Source organism: Cavia porcellus, unplaced genomic scaffold (assembly GCF_034190915.1).
Source record: "Cavia porcellus strain 051 isolate PalLab524CR breed Dunkin Hartley unplaced genomic scaffold, mCavPor4.1 scaffold_13, whole genome shotgun sequence".
In the NCBI taxonomy this organism is placed as follows: Eukaryota; Metazoa; Chordata; class Mammalia; order Rodentia; family Caviidae; genus Cavia; species Cavia porcellus.
The window spans coordinates 34,674,154-34,698,123 of record NW_026947496.1 but is presented as its reverse complement, the minus strand read 5'-3'; the positions used below and the strand labels follow the sequence as shown (position 1 = coordinate 34,698,123).

The 23,970-nt window shown below is 36.0% G+C and overlaps 1 protein-coding gene and 1 long non-coding RNA gene across 8 annotated transcripts in view; one reads left to right on the top strand and one right to left on the bottom strand.

The window, feature by feature from the left end:
- Arid4b (AT-rich interaction domain 4B) overlaps positions 1-19,937 on the top strand; it is a 134,381-nt gene extending 114,444 nt beyond the window's left edge. For 3 of the 6 annotated variants that reach the window (XM_063260064.1, XM_063260063.1, XM_063260062.1), the window contains 5 exons: positions 2,982-4,196; positions 6,509-6,622; positions 8,740-8,955; positions 10,935-11,081; positions 18,183-19,937. In XM_063260064.1, the coding sequence (XP_063116134.1) occupies positions 2,982-4,196; positions 6,509-6,622; positions 8,740-8,955; positions 10,935-11,081; positions 18,183-18,310 (1,820 nt within the window). In that variant the 3' untranslated portion in view covers positions 18,311-19,937. Of the gene's footprint in view, positions 1-2,981; positions 4,197-4,582; positions 4,699-6,508; positions 6,623-7,246; positions 7,403-8,739; positions 8,956-10,934; positions 11,082-18,182 lie in introns of those variants that run through there. The other 3 variants (XM_063260065.1, XM_063260066.1, XM_063260067.1) reach the window with 3 other exon arrangements.
- Positions 1-23,970, bottom strand: part of LOC106028456 (uncharacterized) — a 39,965-nt gene that overhangs the window by 15,833 nt on the left and 162 nt on the right. For both annotated transcript variants that reach the window (XR_010051242.1, XR_001202074.3), the window contains exon 2: positions 4,841-4,981. This is a non-coding gene — a long non-coding RNA (uncharacterized LOC106028456). The remainder of the gene's footprint in view (positions 1-4,840; positions 4,982-23,970) is intronic.

Below are 23,970 nucleotides of genomic sequence, written 5' to 3'. Positions count from 1 at the left end.
TTTGCTTGAGTACATCTATTATCTTTAAGATAGCATATGACTTAATACTGTGTATAAAGTAGAATGGAATATGTATCAAATAATAGAAGTAGTGAGGAATAGTAAGAGACAGGAAAGGAGAAGTATCTGATCTGTAAATTAAATAAAAGAATTTATCTCCTTAAATTTTATATTGCTCACGACTTGGCTTTTGGGTTTTATTTTGAATGTAGTGACAATTGGTTTTCGTGCCTTGTTTTACATGGGTATTTATATGAATTCATTTTATAAACTACATGCTACACAGCATTCTTTTTTTTAATTTTAAAAGATAAAAGAGGACATAACAACAGATCAGAACAGAACAATTTAAGCAACATAGTGTTTCATCACAAGACAACCTGACATAACAGTAGTTACCATAGTGTCTCTTCCCTTGAAATATTTGAGTATACCTTCATACACTATAGCTACACAGCATTCTAAATTAGATTTTGTCTACTAGTGTATCTTTCATATAGCATAGTGTATCTTTCATATAGCATAGTGTAGGCTTAAAGAAAAACAATATATAGTAGGTATCCACAGTTTTGAGCAAAATAGGATTTACATAAAAATATTTGGAGCTGGGATTTAACCAGTGACCTCTGCACTGAACTACATTCCCAGATCTTTTTTTTTTTTTATTTTAAGACACAGTCTCACTAAGATGTCCAGGCTAGTTCTAACTCACAGTCTTCCTGCCTGAGCCTGCATTGGGATTATAGGTATGCATCACTATGCCTGGCTTTATAGTTTTTCTTTTTTTGAGTAATTCTGTTACAGATATGTGTATTCCTAAAGATGACATTCTTAATCTTTTTTTTTTTTTAAACCAAGCACCAAGATATTTGAAAGAAAGCTTAGATGAAGGCTCCCTAATAGTGCTCTCTAAATAGAATCCCTAGGTTGTATTCTGATTTAGATTTAGTTTCTGTGAGAGTTTACAAAAGCATCTCTGTGGAATTCAGTGGGATAAGATTATATGTGAGTTCTGGGAAACAGAGGCGTATTATAGTTGGCAAATCTGACATAGTTACAGTGGATGACCATTGAAAGTGTACTGTGGGAATAGCAGTTTCTGCTGCATTTTCTTGTATGAAGATTAGATATTTACTTCTAGCTTTCAGAAGTAGATCAAAATTTTCTGCTGAATGCAATCAAGTCGGTTGATCCAGGTAGAGATAACATAAGACATGGAAGGAAGAGTTGGAATATAATTAGCACATGGACAAAACAAATTAAAGAATTTAAAAAACAGGGCATTAACCTGCTTCAAAATTGTATAGTGACAGCAGTCAGCTTAATCAGATACGCCTGTCTGACTGACTTTGGAAATAGCACTGTGCTAGTCTGAACTGGTTTTCTTTGCATCTAATACTTAGTTCTCTTCTTAGGAAGATAGATTCATGCTATGGGTAGAGAGAGGAAAGAGGAGAGGTATAGATGGATTGATAGAATGGGTCAGTGGATAGATCTATTCTAGGGCTCTCTCTTCAGTATTCTTCAAATTACTTTGTTTTTGATGTCTTGGTCTTAATACTACCTCAGTGTCATTTTGGTGGAGTAGTGTCACCTAGGTATAGGAGAAGGAAGGTAAATTTTTAGACACTGTAAATAATGTTATTTATTCTTCAGTTTATTCTGTTTAAAGCTCAGTGTTATCTGCTGGTTTAACAGAATGCCATACTCTTACCCAAAGTTCTGGATCTGGTGAGATTCTTATTGTTGTGTTCTAACATGGCAAGGGCATCATGGGGAGAGTAAGCATTTGCGAGAATATGAGAAAGACACTTTTATAACAGAAATTTATGAAGTAACTAAACTAGGCCTGTGTTAATGACATTGATCTATTCTAAGCGTGGAGTAGAGTCTGCATGACCTAATCATGTCTTAAAGGATCAACTAACTCCCCATACTGTCACAGTGGCAATTAAATTTTTGTATGAATTTTAGAGGGGATATTTGTACTGTAACAATTGAGTTAGATTTTATTATCGTTAATTGTTTTTGGCTACTAGTCTTGCTTCTGTGAAGTCTATAGAGCTCTTTAAATTCCTAAGTGACTTGTTTTCATTGATTTTGGATCCCCCACCCCACTGAATCTCAATTCTTTGTTTTTAATTTCCTAAAATTTCACAAAAAGATATGCCTTTTGTGTAGTGTTTTCCTTCTGTGCAGTATATATTTAATAGAATCTTGTGTTTGTGTTTGAGGAAGTCTTTTAGATTGATTTTGTTTTCTTCTCTATATTTTACTGATTCTTTATCATTTAGTATTTTAATATTGTACCATTTTTCAGGATACTCCAGCTTTTCTTTTAAAAAGGTTTTTAATTTTTACTGTAATTTTTTAAGAAAGTTCCTCTACTGCTGGTCCCTTTATGACTATTTGACAGTTATAATGGTTGACTGCTGTAATGCTTAACTTGTTAATGTTTAAAATTGGACCAGTTTAACTTTCAAGAACTCTTAGCTTCCTACATGCTTTTGTGTCATACTCTGGTCATGTAAATTTGGAGAAATTTTTTTCTTATACAAGCTGTTTTATTGAGGAATAATTTATATATTAAAGTGAAATTGAGTTTTGGCAAAAGATTTAACTATTAACTATTTAACTACCATTTAACAGTGATTTAACTACCACAGTGACATGGTAATAGAACTTTTCTGCATTGGAATATCTTAATCTCTTTGAAACAACTTTCTTCCATCAGTAAAGTGGCATAAAAGCTAGCACCATGGGGTGGCTTTTATTTGGAGGGGGTTTGAGACAGGGTTTCATTATGCAGTTCAGGCTGACCTTGAACTCACAGCAGTCCTCCTGCCTCAGCCTCCCATGTGCTGTGATTTCAGGCATGTGCCACTATACCCAGTGTCCCTGGGGTGACTTCTAATTTAGGAGATAATACATAAGGTACTGGTAACATAGCAAAGTTTACATTTTTCTTCCCTCTTTTGTAGCTTCTGAAAGTTCTGCTGAAGATAGTGAGCAAGAAGATGAGAGAGGTGGTCAGACCATTGATAATAAGAGTAAAGAGGAATCTAAAATATTAGATCATTTGACCCATACCAGAAATGAACCTATTTCAAAGGAAGAACAGAACAGTTCATCTTTGCTGGAAGAAAACAAAGTTCACACAGATTTGGTAATATCCAAACCAATGTCAAAATCTCCAGAAAGTTTAAGAAAAGATATGGAAGGAATATCAGAAGATAGTGATTATGAAGATGAAGATGATGTCACAAAAAAGAGAAAAGATGTCAAGAAGGACACAACAGATAAATCTTCAAAGTCACAAATAAAACGTGGTAAAAGGAGGTATTGCAATACAGAAGAGTGTTTAAAAACTGGGTCACCTGGCAAAAAGGAAGAGAGAGCTAAAAACAAAGAATCACTTTGCATGGAAAATAGTAGCAATAGCTCTTCAGATGAAGATGAAGAAGAAAAATCAAAAGCAAAGATGACACCAACCAAGAAATACAATGGTTTGGAGGAGAAGAGAAAATCACTGCGGACAACTGGTTTCTATTCAGGATTTTCAGAAGTGGCTGAAAAAAGGATAAAACTTTTAAATAATTCTGATGAAAGACTTCAGAACAGCAGGGCTAAAGATCGAAAAGATGTCTGGTCAAGTATTCAGGGACAGTGGCCTAAGAAAACCCTGAAGGAGCTTTTTTCAGATTCTGATACTGAGGCTGCAGCTTCCCCACCCCATCCTACCCCTGAGGAGGGAGTGGCAGAGGAGTCACTGCGAACTGTAACTGAAGAGGAGAGCTGTTGCCCCAGTGTTGAGCTAGAAAAACCAACACCAGTTAGTGTTGATAATAAGCCCATGGAAGAAAAAACTGAGGTCAGTGAGAGAAAGGCAGAATTTCCAAGTAGTGGCAGTAATTCAGTGCTAAATACACCTCCTACCACACCTGAGTCGCCTTCATCAGTCACTGTAACGGAAGCTAGTCAGCAGCAGTCTTCTGTCACAGTGTCAGAGCCCCTGGCTCCAAACCATGAAGAAGTTCGTAGTATCAAGAGTGAAACTGATAGCACAATTGAGGTGGATAGTGTTGCAGGAGAGCTCCAAGACCTCCAGTCTGAAGGAAATAGCTCGCCAGCAGGCTTTGATGCCAGTGTGAGCTCCAGCAGTAGCAATCAGCCAGAACCAGAACATCCTGAAAAAGGTGAGGAAGAAAATGTCTCTGTGACTTATTTTTGGATTTGCCTCTTAAGGTCTCAGTCATTTAACAGTGTATCTTGTAATGTGAAGCCTAAATGTTACATGAACACAATAAAAGTGAAAATTTGGAAGATAACTTAAAAAATAATATCAGATGCATTTAAAAGCTTGAGAAAGCTTTAGTGTCCTGTGCCTGAAGTGTCCATGACATTTCAGCAGGACCAGAGCACATACTTAGAAATTACACCTTAGACCCAAAGCCCAACCTGTTTGAAAGTCATTATATGCACTGGTTGACTATATGGCATAAGCAGCTTAAGTGTATTTCTGTAACATTGTTTTTGAAATTGTATTGTGCAGTTTCTCACAAACATTTTGATTTATTGACAGACCCCTCCACCCTTAACCAAATACTGTATGTAGGGGTTTGGAGCAACCACAACTGTCCAGGCACTGCTTTCCTCAGACAACCGTGTCAAACTGATTTTCAAGCCTGACTAACTTGTGTGAGTTTGTAAAGGAATTTGATGCTTTCTTAGATACATAGCTTCCAAACTGAAGGAATAAGGTATATGTTAATAGCCTGCAGTAATACTTTTTTCATTTTCCATGAAGAAGTTAAAGGTGAAAATTCAGATAATAACTTACCAAAAGTATTATTGCCTTCCGATGGTGCCAAGGCCATATACTGTCATCATTTTTCTTATAAACCACTTCCTCAGTTGCTTTTAAATCAGTACACTGTAGGCTGACACTTGGCTTTGAAACAGTCTTCCATTGTAAAGAGTACTAAATAAAAAGAGAATGAAGTACTCTGATTTAGGGTAAGAAAGGACCATCTGCTTTATCAAATTAAAGCATTATTCTACAGAAATTTTTAGAATTTATAACTAGAAAATAAATACTGCACCTTTTTTAATGTACTTTTTTTGATACTGAGGATTAAATTCAAGGTCTTTACACTGAGCTACATCCTCACCCCTTTTGTTTATATTTTTTCTTTGGCTAGGATCAAATATATTTTTGTTTTGATACAGGATCTTGCTGAGTTGCCCAGGCTAAGCTCAAATTTGTGATCCTCCTACCTTTGCCTCACAGATTGCTGGGAATACAGATGTGTACCCTCATACAAGACTGTCTTGTGCACCTATTTATATGACCTCATTTTAATTAATTTTTCTACTAAGAATATTGGAGAATCCACATTATATTAAATAAAGTAAAAATGTAGTTTCTACTATATAGATTTAGTTTTTGCCTCTAAGGTAGCTTACATGAAGTTTTTCAAATTGAAATCTGGCAATTTTGAAGCTTCTGTGTCTCCTTTGTGTTTCATTTAAGTTCTTGTATTAAAACTGAAAAAAATTACAAGTAAGATATGATCCATTAAAAAAAAAATAGGACGTTTTAGTGAATAATCTGTCCCATTTTTAACCTAGATAGCCATGTTATGTACACTGATGATTCATTCCAACATTGGTAACAAGACCAATAAATTTATATAATGTGTTACATTATCTGATACTATAATTTATATATGTGTTATGTTATCTGATATTAGAACAAATGAAGATTTCAGTTTCTGGCAGGAAACATTTATTTTGTAGTCTGAGAGTAAAATAAATTATATAATTAGATACAGAATTGTAAGAGAGACTAAGGACCTCATAAATAGTACAGATAAATGCTACAAGGATGTTAGTGAAGATAGATCTTGCTCTATATATAACATTTATATATAATATTTTGAAATAATTTCTCACCAAGAAGATGGAGTGTTTCTTAGGATTACCATGCTGGGTTTGTAAATAGTATATATGTTAACTAACCAGTGTCCTAGGAGCCAGATTATTCTTGAAATACATGTATAAAAACAAAAAATGTGGATTATTGCTAAAATTAATCGCATTACTATTGTAGCACTTGAAAATTATATTCATTAACATTTCATCTTGTAACTAAATCTTAATTTGGTTTTACTGAACCCTAACAAATTTTAGTTATTTTTAGTGTGTAGTGTATACTGTTTTTGAATTACTAGACTCATAAATTCCCAATTTGTATTGAAAACTCCTTTCATCATTTATTTGAATTTTCTAAGAAGGCTGCTACATACTTAGTAAAACCTAAGTTTTATTATATGCAAGAACTCAGCTTCATCAATAATAGTGTATTAAAAATTTGTAGTAATTTTAGTGATCATTTATAAAGCTCATAAAGAGCATCAAGTTTTTAAATTTTTTTCTACAATGAGAAACTAATACCTGGGCAATGTTTGATTTTATTTTGTGTTACTTAATTTCTTTTTCGTTCTAGCCTCTACAGGTCAGAAAAGAGTGAAAGATACTCAGGGAGGTGGAAGCGTATCAAAAAAGCAGAAAAGAAGCCATAAAGCAACAGTGGTAAATAACAAAAAGAAGGGAAAAGGCAGTAAGTGTGAAACCTCTCTCTAATTTTTAAGATAAGAAAACTATAGTGTGTACATTTTCTGCTATTAATAAAAGGATATTCAGGATATGGCATAGACCAACATTTGATTTGATCACCAATCTCAGTAAAAAAATCACACAGAACTTTTCTGATTCTAGATAAATTTTAGAATGTACAGCTGTAGTATTGACATCTGGTAAATGTTCAGGTAATCTTTTTGAAAATAATAACCAGCATAATGTAAACGTTGTTTATAGTATTGAGTGCTTTCTACTTGTTTTCTATGTCACATATTGTTAAATATTAGAATTACGCATTATTTTTATTATTAAAATGAACTTGATTGTTAGTTATTCTTCAAGGCAAAATCAGCTTGCAGTTATACAGTCAAAAGCCTTAGAGGAATAATTCCATGAATTCCAGTCTGTGACATTTGTCTTTGGCACCCCAAACCGTGTGACCTGAGAGAAGCTACAAACTCCTGCTTAGTGTGCTCCAATTAAAGACTTTAAGCTGTGACAGTTCATCCACCTGCAGAGAATGTAATACTGAGGACTGCACATTTGATCTCTTCTTTTTGTAGACAACTAAGAAGCAGAAAATATGTAAAGAATTTTTTTTCAGGTGCCCCACACTGACCTCCTGCTGCTCTTCCAGGAGATTCCTGCCACCTCCACTGCCTGACCTTTGCTAGCAGCCGGCTTGGCTGCACTTCAGTGCAGAAAAGGGTTATTCGGCCAGCTCCCTGAGGTTCTGCTGAGCCCATATGACTTCCAGGCGGTGAATATGGCATCCCTTGGGGCCCAGAGTCTGAGGCAGCCCAGTGATAGAGTGGGGCTGAGCCTTGGGTGGCTTAGCTAGGAATTGTCAGGGGTTCCAGAGCAGCAATGGGAGTGTTGGGGGAGGGAGTTCTCATAAGATCTATAAAAGAGTGCTAGAGCTTCTTTGTTCCCAGGACATCACAGTGGGAGGAGTTGGCTATGTACTTTTACTGTTTGGAATACCTTTTAGGCTTTGAGAACCTGTTTTGGTTTTAATGGTTTTTGGTTTTTTTTTTTTTTTTTTTTTTTTAATGTGACTTTTTAAATGAAGAATCAATAAATATATGCCAGATTGGTCATCAGTTACTTGGTAAAACTGCTGGGCTTCTAGAAGTTTTTTCTTATACTGTAATGGTTTTCTCTTTAAGATTTTGCCATTTAAATGAAATTTCCTAAGAGGGCTCATTTTCAGAGTCCATAAATAACATTTATAAAGAGATAATAGCCATTGATTGTGTTTGCCTATGTCAGTTACTGGGCTTCTGCCATGGTAAATCAAAATGAGGTAGCCAGAACAATTCATTATAGTGAACTAATTCTGATGGAATTTAAAATAATACTTCATAAGACCTGGGATTTAGCTTAGCAGCGTAAGTACCTGCCTGGCAAGCGTGAGGTCGTGAGTTCAATCCCCAGTACCAAAAAATAAAATAATACTTTATATCCAGAAAGAGGTAATTTGTATCAGTACTAATCCTGTCCCTAGTTTCATGGCAAGCTTAAGATTAATTATTTCTGTTTTAGTACTGAAGTTTAATTAGCAAAGTCAGGTGTAATGGTTATTAAATTATGAATTCTTTATAATTTTATAATATAAAATTTTATAAGGGAGAGACCAGTAGTATATATTATTCTATAATCTACAACAGAAAGAAATTCCATTTTTTCCCCCAAGGAATTCTTTAGTGAATATGGTGACACATGATTATTAGTTTGTAGCTAAAAGAAATGGAAAGTGTTATGTGCATAGTGCCTAAAGTGTCAACATGAAGAAATTTCTACATGGAGTCAGTTTAAAAGATGCTATATTTTGTGTTATTACTGAATATAATAGAAAATTTCAGCCAATTTTTTTTTTACAAAATTACTTTTAGAAAAATACATTATTGGCTATTCAGGTAAGAATTTGTTTTTCCTTAAGCAAAGTAATTCTGCATTTGTGTATGATTTTCTCACTTGTAGGCAGATTGTTTTACTATAGTTATAAATTCAGATGCTTAATTTTAAATTGTCTATTAAAATATGTGGCAGATTCAGTGTTAGCTTTTTAATTAATGCCTTTCTTTTTTCCTTCAGCAAACAGTAGTGATAGTGAAGAACTTTCAGCTGGTGAAAGTGTAACTAAGACTCAGCCAGTCAAATCTGTCTCCACTGGGCTGAAGTCCCATAGTACCAAATCTCCTGCAAGGACACAGTCTCCAGGAAAATGTGGAAAGAATGGGGATAAGGATCCTGATCTCAAGGAGCCCGGTAACCGATTACCCAAAGTTTACAAATGGAGCTTTCAGATGTGTAAGTGACATAAATTGACAGTTAAGCAGTTGATACTTTATCTTACTTTTGATGCCTGTGCTCTAAAAAAGAATCTGCACCAATCCTAAGAGACAGTTGCCAGCTGCAGAGTATAGACCTTATTTGGATCTTGAGCTGAATATACAAATTGCTAACAGCAGAGATAGGCAGTTCAGGCCTATCCCATCACTATTTATTTTCTTGTTGGTATTGAGAACCAAACACAGGGCCTTGTGTGTGCTGAGCAAGTGATCTACCACTTGTACTCCAATTCCATGACTAGATATTGTTGATACAATATTAGAACTTTGCTTTACAATAATACAGTGTTCAGCGGGAAACCACCAGTGTTTCCTAAGATCCACGCCATGTTGGAACTTAGGATGCTGAGAAACCAAGCAACCAGCCTCCCTCCCTGCTAAGCAATAGTGAACCTACTAGTGCATGGCCTAGAGTCAAACATCCCATTTCCTCTGTCCCCCTTCCCCTGTCTCTCCCCCCATTAGCAAATGGGAACCAGAAATCTAAGCATCTCTTGGGAGGTTGACCATAGCAAATAAGGGGAATTTCCTTCTACCATCTCTTCGAAGGCAAATATTTTTTATTATTGTTTTGCTTTATTATGATTAATGGTACTGCTCTATTCAATATTGTTTTGATAAGTTCTGTAATGTTCTTTATTTCATTTTATTTTGATATACATGACTGAAAGAACAACTATTATAAAGATAAAATATACTGTGATACCTATTACTGTTTTAAAAAAAAAACAATAATACAGTGTTGTACTGGGGATGTAGCTCAGTGATAGGTTGCACAGGTTCCTGGGTTCAATCTCCAGGAACACTAGGGGAGAAAAATAATCAACCATAGTGTTAGGGATGGAGAGTAGACTGAGGTATGAATGAGACACAATTTGGCATAGATCAATGATTATTCAAGCTGGATACGTGGGTGTCACTTGCCCTTTTCCTTGTTTTTATCCAAGTGAGAAATTGTTATAATTGTGTATGTGTGTTGGGGCAGGGCAAAGCCTTACTATGTAGGCTAGGATAGAGGTTCTGCCTCAGTAATCCAAGTACTGAGATTACTATGCTTGGCAATTTTTTAAAAAGTGTTTCTTAAATGGTCAGCTACCTCAAGTATTATGGGAACATTGACTACAAGGTTGAGAGCTTTTAAAAATACTGGCAATTTAAAAGTTACACACATTTATAAAAAAAATTTTAACAGAGGACAGAAGAGAAAAATTTATCCATAGTTCACTCAAGAATATATACAATATTAAAGCCTGGCAGCATGGCACCTTCCAGTAATCCTAGCACTTGGAAGGCCAATGCAAGAAGTCTAGCCAGGTTAAGGTTAGACTGGGCTACGTAGTAAATTAAGGGCAGCCTGAGTTACATAGCAAAACCAACATCTACCCCATACATACATATACAGACATTATTTTAATGTTTTGGTGTCTTCTGGTCTTGTTTGGGATTTTTTAAATGATACACTGATGATAATTTGTAAATGATAATAGTGATTTCATATATATATATATATATATATATACATACATATACACATTAGCTGTCAGTTTAAAGATATATGTGTGTGTGTGTATATATATATATAACTAGAAACTAATATGCATGTATATAGGTAGTAATTTTTTGATTCTGCACATATTCAAATATACATTTATTATGTATGTGATATTATTCTAGGCAATAAAAATAACCTTAGGGAACAAATATTTAGCAGCATTTTTAAAAAGCTGCTCTACACCCCCCCACCCCACCCCACCCCCACCCAGTACCAGGGATTGGATTCACCAGGCAGGCACTTACACCACTGAGCTAAATCCCTGGCCCGGTTGATATGCTTTAACCTCCAATCACATTGTTTTCTTTTACTTTTACTTTTACTTTTTGTTTTGTATTTAAAAAGTCCTTTTTAAAATAATATTAATGAAGAATTTAAATCAACAGCGGACCTGGAAAACATGACAAGTGCTGAGCGCATCACAGTTCTTCAAGAAAAACTGCAAGAAATCAGAAAACATTATCTGTCATTAAAATCTGAAGTAGCTTCCATTGATAGGAGGAGAAAACGTTTAAAGAAGAAAGAGAGAGAAAGTAAGTATTTTTGCCTTACTTAACATAAATAAATTTAGTATTACTCTGTAGTTAATGAGGTTTATACATGTGTGTTTTTATCTAGGTACTTGATTTGGGGGGGTACTGAGGATCAGACTCACCACTATGCATTTGCAAGGCAGGCGCTTATGCCATTGAGCTAAATCCCCGGCCCTAGGTACTTGAATTTTACCTGCTTAATTTTTCTCATCTATCAAATTTTATCAAATTCTACTTTCTTTAGAGCTCACAGTCCCATCCCGGCCCTCTGCCCCCATTGATAGCTATTTAGTGAAAAGCATTATGAAGAAATTGAGGATATAAAGTATTTAAATCTCATCTTTATTACTTTACATAAATTTATTTTTGTTTGTTTGTCTTTTTGAGACAAGCTCTTGCTATGCAGTTCAGGCTGGCCTTGGACTCACTTCATAGTCTAGGCTGGTCTAGAATTTGCAATGATTCTCCTATCTCAGCCTCCTGAGTGCTGGGATTATAGGAGTATGCCACCATGCCCAGCTTTATAAAAATATTTTAAAATTGACAGCTAATTAAAAATCTTGGTGTCAGTGCATTTACACATTATATAATGATCACCTCAAGATATTTAGGGTATCTATTGAAACATTGATCATGTCTTAGTTATGAGTACTTTCAAAATCTTGTATTTTAGGTGTTTTCAATTATACTACAGCATATTCTTCCTGCCTGGATGTGATATTTAACCATTACTAATTTTTGCCTTGGCTCAACTGTGGTAACCACTGTTCTATTTTGTAATTCTGTGAGCTCAGTTTGTTAGAGTCTATATAACAGTGAACTTGTGTGCTATCTTTCTGTGCCTTGCATAATTAACATTATGATCTCCAGGTCCATCCTTGTTAAAAAGAATAGCATTGCATCCTTTTTATGGCTGAAGAGTCTTCTGGCGTGTATATAACTTATTTTCTTCAGCTGCTTGTTGGTAGACATGCTTAGGTTGATTTTATATGTTAGCTATTGTGAAAACAAGAGTGCTAATATCTTTTTTACATACTGATTTCATATCCTTAGGATATACATTCAGTAGTGGGATTGCTGGATCATGGGTGTCTTACTTTTTTCTCACTGCTAATGCAAATTGCCCCACACCCAAAGTTAGAGGAGCAAAGGTTTATTGTTGCTCACAGTGTGTAGAGGTTTTAGTCCATAATCAGCTGGCTCCAAAGTAGATTGGCATGGCAGAAGAGCACCACAGAGGACAAACAGTTGATGGTAGGCAGAAAGCAGCAAAGCAGTGACGTAGCAAGCAGCAGGCAACAACAGCAGCCCCTGTCATTCCAGACTACCTGTCCTTAGAGTGAGGAGCACTCACAACTGGGGTAAGGCACCCGTAATACTAGTATCAAACCATGAATCAGTCTCAGCATCACATACTTAATCCCAGCATGACACCCACTAGGTCCAACTACCGCTAAAAAGCTCCACGTGAGATCACATGAGGCTTTGGGAGTACATCTAGATACAAGCTTTAACAGTGTAATGTTTTTAACTTTGGAGGAATATTCATACCATTATGCATAATGATATAATAATTGGCATTAACATTTCTGCTAACAGTGTATTTTTTTTACACTGGGTGGAGTGCTTTCTATTACAAATGATTAGAAAAATTTAAGATTTGAATGATAAGTGAAAGTGAGAGAAATAAAATGTGGGAGGAAAGTTGTCTTATTTTGCTTCGGCTGCTGTAACAAAGTGCCACAAACTAGGTAATTGGAAAATCACAACTTTATTTTCTCATAGCGCTTAAAGACTAAAAGTCCAAGATTAAGGTGCCAGCAGGTTTGTTTTTTCCTGAGGCCTATCATGTTTATTCATAGATGGGTACTTTCTTGATATGTCCTTAGATGGTCTCTGTGTTTAAGAGACATTTTCAATAACTCTTCTTTGCATAAAAACACCAATCTTAACTTACAAGGATTGTGACTTAGCTAACTGTCTCTAAATAGACATACATTGGCAGTGAGGGTTACAACATGGAATATTTTAGTAGTGCATAAATGAGTTCATAGCAGAAGTCCTGAGAAGAGAGAACAGCAAATATCTCTAAGTCAGAGTTCCTGAAATGTGGCACTATGGACATGTTCAGTCAGATAATTCTTTGCTGTAGAGGACTTCCCTGTGTGTATTAGAAAGATTAACAACATTGCTTGCCCCATTCCATTATAAAGTCAGGGTGGTGATGGTGATGTAGTGGGGTAAAGTCACCCTAAATTAAGAACTATGACTATAAGGTCAGAATGTACTTGTTGACATTCAGCCATTGTGTGAAAGTGGAAGAAAAACAAGTTAAGCAGAGGGCAGATCAAATGGGGTCATGCAGGCCAAGAAGAGGTATTAAATTTTACTCTTTGTGAAATGGATGGGCATAAGGAAGTTTTAGACAGGAAAAAGATGTTTTTTTTTTTTTTCTTTAGTACCAGAGATTGAATCCAAGGTCTTGCACTGAGTTATATGACAAATCCCTTTTCTAACTTACTACTTTGAGATAGGATTTTACAATGTTGGTCGAGGATGACCCCAAACTTGGGATCCTACGGTCTCTCAAGTAGCTGAGATTATAGCATCCAGCTGACATGATCTGTTTTTAAGTATCACTGTCTTCTACAAGTGGATTCTAGATAAGATTGATGGTGAAACTATATCAGTGATACAGGTTATTGCAGTAGTTCACATAGGGGCTGATAGTGACTGGGAGCAGGATGATTGAAGTAAAGATGAGCAATTAAGTAACAGGTTTGCTTATGGGTTGGATGTGGTGGATGAAGAAAAAAACAAATTACAGTTGTAATTGGAACAACCTGACATGTTATATCATTTTTGGAAATGGGGCAGACCAAAAAAAGACAGAAGTGCAGAATTCAGAAGTACAACAGGGACAAATGTTGTGTGTTACCTATTTTAAGTTCTTAAATGCCTGTACACATCTAAGTGGAAATGTGAAATAGAGAGTTGGATATGTAAGTTTGTAACTCCAAAATCAGGACTAGCAATGTAATTTTCAATCATTGGCATCTCTGTAATACATGAGTTATTGAAATGGTTATAACCTCAGTATTTGAGTAGATCTCCTAGAAAAGAAATAGGGATACAAATACGGGGCAAGCTAGGTTTTAAATGAAAAAAGAAAGGGGGCCGAAGCCAGGTGCAGTGATGCATACCTGTCATTGCAGCTCTTTGGGAGACAAAATGAAGATCACAAGTTTGAGTCCCACCAAGGAAACTTGGTGACTCAGCAAGACCCTAACTCAAAACAAGGAAAAGATGACTAGAGATGTATATCAGTGCAGAGCCCCAGGGTTCAATCCCCACTGTCAATTTAAAAAAATAAAAGTACAGCTGAGAAGATAAAACATTAAGATTTGTGAAGGGTTAGCCTTCCACTGGATAAAGAAGAAAAAGGAAAGCCAGGAGACAATGACCATGAAAAGAAAGTGTTTACCAGGGAGTCAAGTTGTGAGCTCTGTGAAAAGCTGTGGACAGGCCAAGGAAATGTTGAATGACTTGACAGTGTAGGAAACACTATCAACTTTTCAAGAAGTTTTCCTTTTGAGCTGTGGCACCAAAGCTTTGTTGAAGCAGGTTGAGGATGCGGGTAAGGTAAGAAGTAGATACATACCTAGGAAAATACTGAGTTTTGGTATGGAGGGGCACATAAAAGTGGGACTACAGATGTGAGAGAACAGAATACAGTAAGTTCCCAATTTACAAGAATTGTTCATAAGCTGGATTCAGTCATATACTGACAAAGTGAGTCTTACACAATATACCTGGGAAGTTTACAACTCAAAAATTTGTAATTTGGGTACTTACTGTATCATGTTTGTGTGTGTGTGTGTGTGTGGTATTGGGGACTGATCTTAGCACCTTTGGTACTAAGCTACATTGCTACCTTTTTTATTTTTAGACAATGTCTAAGTGTCTGAGGTGCCCAGATTAGGCTCAGACTTGTAGTCCTCCTTCCTCAGTCTCCCAGTGTGCTAGAATTATAGATGACATAGTGTTACACGTTACAAGCTTATGACTTTGCCTTACTGTCTCTTTTCCTTTGCCACTGTTGCTGCCCTCAGAAGCACTTTCATTATTTCTACTTTTCTGTCATAACTTTCCACCTTAAACATCTTGGGTTTTTATTTGTGGAGTAGGTGAAAATCTATAAATTAGAGTATTTAAAGAGAAATTAAATGTTAATGCAGAGTATATACTACAGCATTCTGTCCAATGAACAGAATCCGAGTTTTACATACAGTGGGAACTTGGTTCAGAAACACTCGTTTACAAAGTTTGGTATGTAAACAAAAGCATTTGGGTAAATTCATTTTTGTTTACAAATTATACATTGAGTGACAAACATGGCCACGACCATTTTTTCCAAAATTGTGGAATAAGTTAAGTCTATCAACCTAAGTACCACTGTATTTGATAGGATAAAACAATTTGAAAAACTAATTATAGTGAACTATTGGTTTTTCTATAGCATATCACTTCTATGTAAACAAAGCATTCTTTTAATAGAAGTTTTTTGTGTAAAAAGACATGGATCCAGAAATGACTCCTTCAAAACAGTGTTCTATAGGTTTGATCAATCACAGATCTCTGTAATGAGTGATTTCTGCTAAATAGATGGTTTCTTTGAGAAGTTAGCATTTTAACAGAATTTCTAATTAGTTTTAAAAATCTGTAGAAAAGTCAGGCGTGGTGACACAGGCCTATAATTTGAGCACTTGGGAGGCTGAGGCAGGAGGATTGCCATGAGTTTGAGGTCAGCCTGGGCTACGTAGTGAATCCAGGCCATCTTGAGCTACACCCTGTCTCAAAAAAAAAAAGAAAAAGAAAAGTGGTGTTCCAAAAACTAAAGAAATGCAAATCTTAACCAAAATGTTAAAAACAACAACAAAATTCCATTCATGTATACAAATCTAAAATCAGTTCTAGGAAGAGTATAATGAAATTCATATCTTTATGCATTATTGGAAGCTGTTGGAAAACATTCTGTCTATATATTTACAACATAGATAATTCCTAATCTAAGATTAGTTCTCTGGGAAAAACAGCCACGAAAGTTTTATTACAGTAATACTTACAATGTCAGATAGAAGGTGGGTGGTACATAATAATAGTAATTCCAGCTGCTTGGGAGGTTGAGGCAAAAGAGAATCTGAGTTCAAGATTAGCATGGGCAACATAAGGAGACCCTGTCTCAAGAACAGCCACCACAAAAATAATACCGGGTAGAAACCATAAAATTGTATGATCAGCTGCAAATGGTGGTACACCCCTATAATCTCAGCACTGGGAATGCTAGGCTAGAGTTTGGGGCTAGCGTGGGCTACACAGTGAAACTCTCTCAAAAACAAAGCAAAAACCAAACAAAATGAAGTGTGATCAAGCAATGAATAATAAAATATGTAAAATTTTGTATATAAAATATGTAAAAATTTGTATGTACAGCACAAAATATTTACTCCATTGTTGGTAACATCAAAAGACTAGGAGTTAAATAAATGTTGTGATATATAGTTGATTATCATTAAAACTTGGGAAGAAAAAGTTGTACTGATGTGAAACAATCTGTTAAAATACACTGTTTTAAAAGTCAGGAGGCCAAGTGCTATGGTGTGCACCTGTAATCTCAGAACTTTGGGAAGCTGAGGCAGGAGGATTGAAAGTTCAAACTCAGCCTGGCCAGTTTAACAATTCACCAAGACTCTGACTTAAAATAATAAAGTTTGGGGATGTGTAGCTCACTGGGAAAGCCCTGGGTTCCATCCCCAGTGTGTGTGTCTTGCGGAGGGGGGGAGGCGGGTAGGATGAACAGACACTGCATTCACTCCTGATTTTAAAGGCATTATTACACCTACAGATTTTTAGTTTGCTTATCATACATGAAGATTCTAGTGATAAATTTCTCTAGAACAGGGGATACAGATAGTTTTTGTAGAGAGCCCATAAATGTGAGGGAATGTGTAGATGTATAGAAACTACTAGCTCTGTTGTTGATTGAAATCTCTCATGATGCATAAATTAATGGGTATAGCTATGTTCTGGGTACAATTTTCTTTACAAAAATGTGACCATGGAACAATAACTTTCCACATTTTTTTCCTGAGTTTTAAACAATATGAAGCAACTGGTAATAGTAGCAGAGAGTTTGGAGGATTAGGAGGGTTCTAGACAAGAGGGAGATTTATGTTTCCTATTTCCTATCATGTAGTGAATGAATAATGGATTCTCTTTAAAAATACTTCTTTTCAACTACTAATTTACGGCTATGAGAGAACTTTTCTGAGGCAACTGTTACTTACTTTGTAAACCAGTTGGTAGTTTTTTAACAGTGGAGACCCCCTGCTCTCTGGCAAATATAACTTTTTTTTTTTTTCCCTTTTCTTTTTTTAAAGCAGTTCTGGGGACTTAATCCAGGAACAAGATCAGAGTGGTAATGGCTGTAAACCTCAATTCGGGGACCACCGCGCTATATGCATCCCCTGCCCTTTTATGCATATATGTATGTAGTATATATTTAAGATAGGGTCTCATGAAGTTGCCAATGCTGACTTTGAACTGGATCCTGCTGCCTCAGTCTTTCATGCAGCTGCAGTGACAGGCATGCACCACCATGCCTGGTTAACTTCCAATTCTTATAACCATTTAACTTTATGAGAAAATTCCAAGTACAAAATGATGGAGGAATTAGAAGAGGAGAAAATATTTTGGGGGTAGGTTGAAGGCTTTTCCTGTTTAATTCAAAGCTTTTTTTGCCAGTTGTTGCAGAAAGGGTATCCTATACTTTATTTCCTTGCTTACTGATTGGACCCCCAATTTTTCCCTTTCTTTGATCCATACAGGAGCCATCCTTGGCTCATCCTTTTTCATTATTTCTCCCCTATGTGAGGGCCATGTAGCTGCTGGAAAGACAACTAGGTTTTCTTTCTTTATATTGTGGTACAGAGAGAACTGACTGTTCTTTAGGCTAAACAACTTTGGAAAATACAATAGAATTTTAGTTTCTGTTGTTAGATATACTATATTAAGCTTCAATATGGTCTCTCTTTTCTTTAGGTGCTGCTACATCCTCCTCCTCCTCCTCACCTTCATCCAATTCTATAACAGCTGCTGTTATGTTAACGTTAGCTGAACCATCAATGTCCAGTGCATCACAAAATGGAATGTCAGTTGAGTGCAGGTGACAGCAGGACTTGCTAATGCACTTTGCACTTAATGGCTATTAAAGGCCACGTCTTTTTTTTTATACTGCACAGTGGCACAAAAAAAAAAATATCAGACAAGCACTATTTTATATTTAAAAATTGTTTCTTGACAAGCTGACTTGGCACTTAAGTGCACTTTTTTATGAAGAAAAAGTACAATGAACTGCTTTTCCTCAAGCAATAATTGTTTCCAACTTGTCTGGGAATTGTGTCTGGTAACTTGAAGGCCTCCCACTGTGGCAAATGGAGGCTTTTCACTGCCTGTAGAGACAATACAGTAAGCATAGTTAGGGGTGGGCCAGAACATGAGAGGATAACTTACTGTATATGTATTCCCTTGTATTTTGTTAAAAGCTGGAACATTTGATATTTTTCCATTTATTTATGAAAAAATATGAACCTATTTTCATTTGTACAAGGTAATTGTTTTTTAAAACAAGTCATCTTAGGGTGGCTTTAATTGTATAAGTCAAGCACATAGAATAAATTCAAAACCTGCAGTTAACAGGCTATCAGACATCAATCCTGATAACCAAATATTAAAGATTCTCTTTAAAAAAGACTGAACATGTTTACAGGTTTGAGTTAGGCTAAAAGGTCTTGCAGTGGCTTTTCATGCCCCTTCAAATTGGAATGGAACTACTGTACTTTGCCATTTTTCTATAAATCAGTATTTTTTTTTAATTTTGATATACATTGTGTGAAAAAGAAAATGGCTAATAAACTGTATTAAATCTTAAACAATGTATAGATTGTACCTAGCCAGTTCAAAGTGTATATTTATTCATAATGAATTATAACAGTTATATTTTTGTGTTTTCTTGTAAATGTTTCTTTTCCCTTAAATACAGATAATTCATTTGTATTGCTTATTTTATTATGAGCTACAACAAAAGGACTTCAGGAACAAAGTGGTAGTATGGTTGAAGGTTGTTTATATGAACTGCCTGAGAAAGATGGTTGTTATTTTAAGTATAAATAGCTAATTGGGGTGGTAGGCCTATAATTGTATGCCTTGTATAAAATCCAGAATGAGCGCAAAATTGTTTCATTTGTATTGACTTTATGTTATATGATTCCAATCTCTGTTCTGTTTGGCACTTGTATTTAATTCTTCACTTTTGTAAGACATTTGTATATTGCAGATGTGTTCATTGAAGCTATTTAATATCTGGCACTGTTAATACACAGTACTTTACTGTACAGACTGTTTTACTGTTTTAATTGTAGTTCTATGTACTTTTTTTGAATGGGGCTGGCATGTTTTATTTGTTTTCTGGCAATACGACGTGAGAATTTCGAAGCGTTTTGTTGTAGATGCTAACGTGTCAGAAACTTTAATCCTTTACATTTAACTTTTCTAAGAAAAGCATTTTCAGTCTTGTAGTGTGTGCTTATAGTAACTAATTTTGTTGAAAATGGTTTCAAGTTATTCAAATTTGTACAGGACTGTAAAGATTTGTTGACAGCAAAATGTTGAAGAAGCTTATAGAATAAAAGCTATAAAGTATATATTAGGATCTGCAAACAATGAAGAATTATGTAATATATTGTATAAATGTAAGCAAAGGCTCTGAAATAAATGCCATAGTTTGTGAATCCTTGATTATGTTTCTAAAAGATTAAGTAATTTTAGTTTATTTCTCCATGTAATGACTGACTGGAACATATAGCCAATATAAATTATCACAAGGGTAACCAACATCAGAAAAAGGGAAGTACTTTACCATTAACCAGGTCTTGGAGGGTAGTATAGTTCAGTGGTGAAGCACACACTATGCATAAGACCCTGGGTTCAGTCCCTAGCATCAAGGGGGGAAAAACATCCACTAACCAGTAAAAAAGGTTTTTTGTTTTTTGTTTTTTTTTAAGGCCTTCTTGTATCTTTACTGCAGTACTTTGCTTGAGTCTAAATGTAAGTATGTGTTTATGATCCAGAGACTTGTCCAAAAAAACCAAATTCAACTAAAAAGCTGAGGCAGGAGTGATCACAAGTTCAGGTGATTGGACAATTTAGTGACTCAGACCATATCTCAAAGTAAAAATAGTAAAAAGCTAGGGAAGCAGTGGAAATATCCTGTGGTCAGTCCCCAGTACTGCCAAAACTAAAAAAATTTCCCCCTAGTATATTTGCTGGTTGGCTATAACCAGCAGCTCTTCTTCAAAAATTTAATTTGAATTTAAATTCAAAATTTAAATGGGCCCTATTCTAGTTACATATTGGAATCAGCTGGGCATGGTAACAATGGTTCTTATCCCCACAAATACACACAAACATACAGTTGTATTTAATTGGTCTGTGATGGTACCTGAGTGGTGGCGATCTTCTTTTTGAAAAAAAAAAAAAAAAAAAAGAATTCTTCATTGATTTTAGTATATATCTTGAGTTGAGAATGACCAATTTGTACCAAACCTTTGGAAATCAACGATCTTCTGATCTGGTCTACTTAGCAAATTTTCCAGCATAAGAAATTCTCGTTTTGGGGGTGCTGGGGACTTAACTCAGTGGCAAAAGTGCCTGACTGGCAAGCTTGACCCCTGTATACCAAAAAAAAAAGAGAAAGAAATTCCTGTTTTCAAAGCAACCAATAACGGTGTGGTGGAGCACTCCTATAATCCCAACACTTAAGAAGGCTGAAGCAGGAAGACTGTTGTGAGTTTGAGGGCAGCCTGGGTTCTACATAGTTCAAATTCAGCCTGAACTACTCAACGAGACCCTTTATCAAAAACAGAAAGAAAAAAAATTACCGTGGCCTGTGATGACAATGCTTCTAATCCCACTTGCTTATGATACTGAGGCAAGAGTATTGAAAATTGGAGACCAAGCTGGGAAACAATAGCAAGACCTCATTTTAAAAGAGAAAAGAAAAATCACAGATACCTCATTTTAAAGCATCAGTAGGATGGCCCTTCATTTTAGTAGAAATTGGGTTAACTTTTTAAAATGTCTTTTGGGAGGGGGGGTTGTTTGTTATGAGAAAGAAAGTGTTGCTGTGTGCTTAGTGCTGGCCTTGAACTCACTCACAGGGTGACCTTGAACTCTACAGTCCTCTTGCTTCAGGCTTCCAGGTGTTAGAATTATAGGCATGGCTGGCAAAAAATTTGTAGAGTAGTGAGTTCATTACTGAGTTGTATTCTAGGAACCCAAAACGAGTTCCTAGAGTACTTTTCCCTAGAAATGCTCTGGAAGTATATTAGATACACTTTTTAAGTTCTCTATATAGCATATTACCCTTTTAGAATTGTTGGCTAGCATAGTGTAGTGTATTAAAAACTTTAGAGGTTCGTGGAGGGACATTGGCTAAATCCTTTATTGTCAGTCTTCATCATGAAATCCTAGTGTCATCAAAAAGGTGTGTTACAAGAATGCTATGTAGGGGAATGATTTCAGTTTTGTTTTTTTTTTTCATCAGTACTGGGGATCAAACTCACGACTGCCTGCTTGCAAGGCAGTTGAGCTGAGCTAAATATCCAGCAATAATTTCAAATTTTATAGGAGAGTTACACTCCTTGGGGCCTTTCTCTCTATGTTCTCTAGTGGTTATAAGAATTATATCATCAGGATTTGACCTGATCTACCTCAGGTCACCCAAAGTGTATTTTATTTAGTTTACTTTGCTAAAATTAATTAAGAATTAGTATACTTTTCCCAAAACTTGGATTCCTACTGAAATAATCTTAGTGTGTACCCTGGCTTTGTTAATTTTGTTAATCTGGGACTTTATGATATAGTGGAGCAGCTGTCTGCTAGCTGGAAGGTCTGTGATCCTTCGCACTAGAGGCGTGGCTAGGGAGCGGAAAATTGGTCTCCAATTTTCAATACTCTTGTCTCCGTATCATAAGCAAGTGGGATTAGAAACCTCTTTTTTTCTGTATTTTTATATGAAGAATCCTTACATGTTAAGCAGTTAGTGATCTTAATGATTTGTGTAATGGTTTAAAACAAGTTTTGGATGACAGTGATGGTCACCTTAAAACTTTCTAATCACAGCCTCTGTAGTGCTAAGTTTTCTATGTAAGTATGTGCTTTCATTCCTTGTGGGTACATTTTCCCATGTTACAGGGTTAACCTGCTATTTTGGGATTGGACTAACAGGACATGGAAATTTTACATATATAGTATTTGGCATAAAATGAAGTGCACATGTGTTAAATTTCATGATTGTGTAGTAAAAGTTTACCGAGAATAGTACATAGGTACACAGTGCTTCTGCCGACTGGTGACGTGAAGTCTTTGAGAAATGTGTAAAAGCCGTTTACCTGACACTAGAACACAGGCTAGAATGGAGGGTCAAGTCCAGAAGGCCAGATAGGATAAGGTTGCAGTGTCCCAGATACAAGGCAATTCTTGGAATATTTGGGAGAACAGGGTTGAGGGAGAATCTGAGGAATATAGAAGAGGATTTTTTTCACTGGACTTTATAGGACAGATACTTAAATTTTATCTCATGCCTTGATGGATGCAATTTTCCATCTTTGAACCATCAGGCCACCAAAATTAGAAGCTTAGTTAATAAAAAGGCCCAAGTAGTTAAATGTCATGGGTTTTGTTTTAAGTAAAAGAGGACAACACAAGTTCACGTATATTCTTAGTGAACTTATGGTAAGCAGTTTTCAAAAGCAAGAGTGTTTTCAACATATTCAAAATCAATTCCTATTTTACCACCCAAACTACCGAATTTAGTGGTATAATAAGGAATTTCCTAAAAATCAATGCAGCAAATACTAAGTAGATACAGTGAGCAAGAATACAGCATAGTGGGGCTGGGGGTTTAGCTCAGCGCCATAAGCACCTGCCTTGCAAGCAGGCGGTCGTGAGTTCGATTCCCCCCTACCGATAAAAAAAAAAAAAGACAAAAAAAAAATACAGCGTATTAAGACAACTATGTCTTTTCATGCCTTCACATCTAAAGAGACTAACATGTAAAACATGTTTATAGCCTGGGGGTGTAGCTCAGTGGCACCTGCCTGGCAACCACAAGGTCATGAGTTCAATCCCTGGTACTAAAAAACAAAGCAAAACAACATGTTTATGTTAAGTATGGTAAGGCGTGGGGAAAGATTTATATTCCTCTGCAAATAGTAACTTTGATCCATGACAGTACCTGAGGTGGGCCTTCAAGGATGGGTACAGTTTTTTTCAGAGGAAAGTGGAGGGGTGTAGAGAAACCAGGAATGACAAGAACAGAGGCAGAGAGAGAAGGTAGCTAAAGGATCCACGTGTTCGAAGGGAGCACAATCCTGTGAGAGCCAAGCAGGTACTTCTGGTAGAACACCAGGTCAGCAATAAAATGATAAAGCTGTACATAGATGAGAGCGGTTAGAGCTGTGGTCACCAACTACTTGTTTGTAACTTTTTATTGGTTGGGGAGTACAGGGAATCCAACTCATGGCCTTGCAAAATCTTGCCAGACAGGCGCTGCATTGGTGATCTAATTTCCCCGCACCTTGTAACTTACTTTAAAATGATGTCAAACCTCCGAAAAGCTAAAGAAGTACAAAGCACTCTTTTTCCCTTCATGCTGACTCCCGACTAGTCAGTCACACCCTGGGGTACCTTCATTCTCTCTTTCCTCAACGACTCTGGAGTTTTTTTCCTACATGCTCTTCCCTCCACTGATGTCTCACGCCCAGTATGG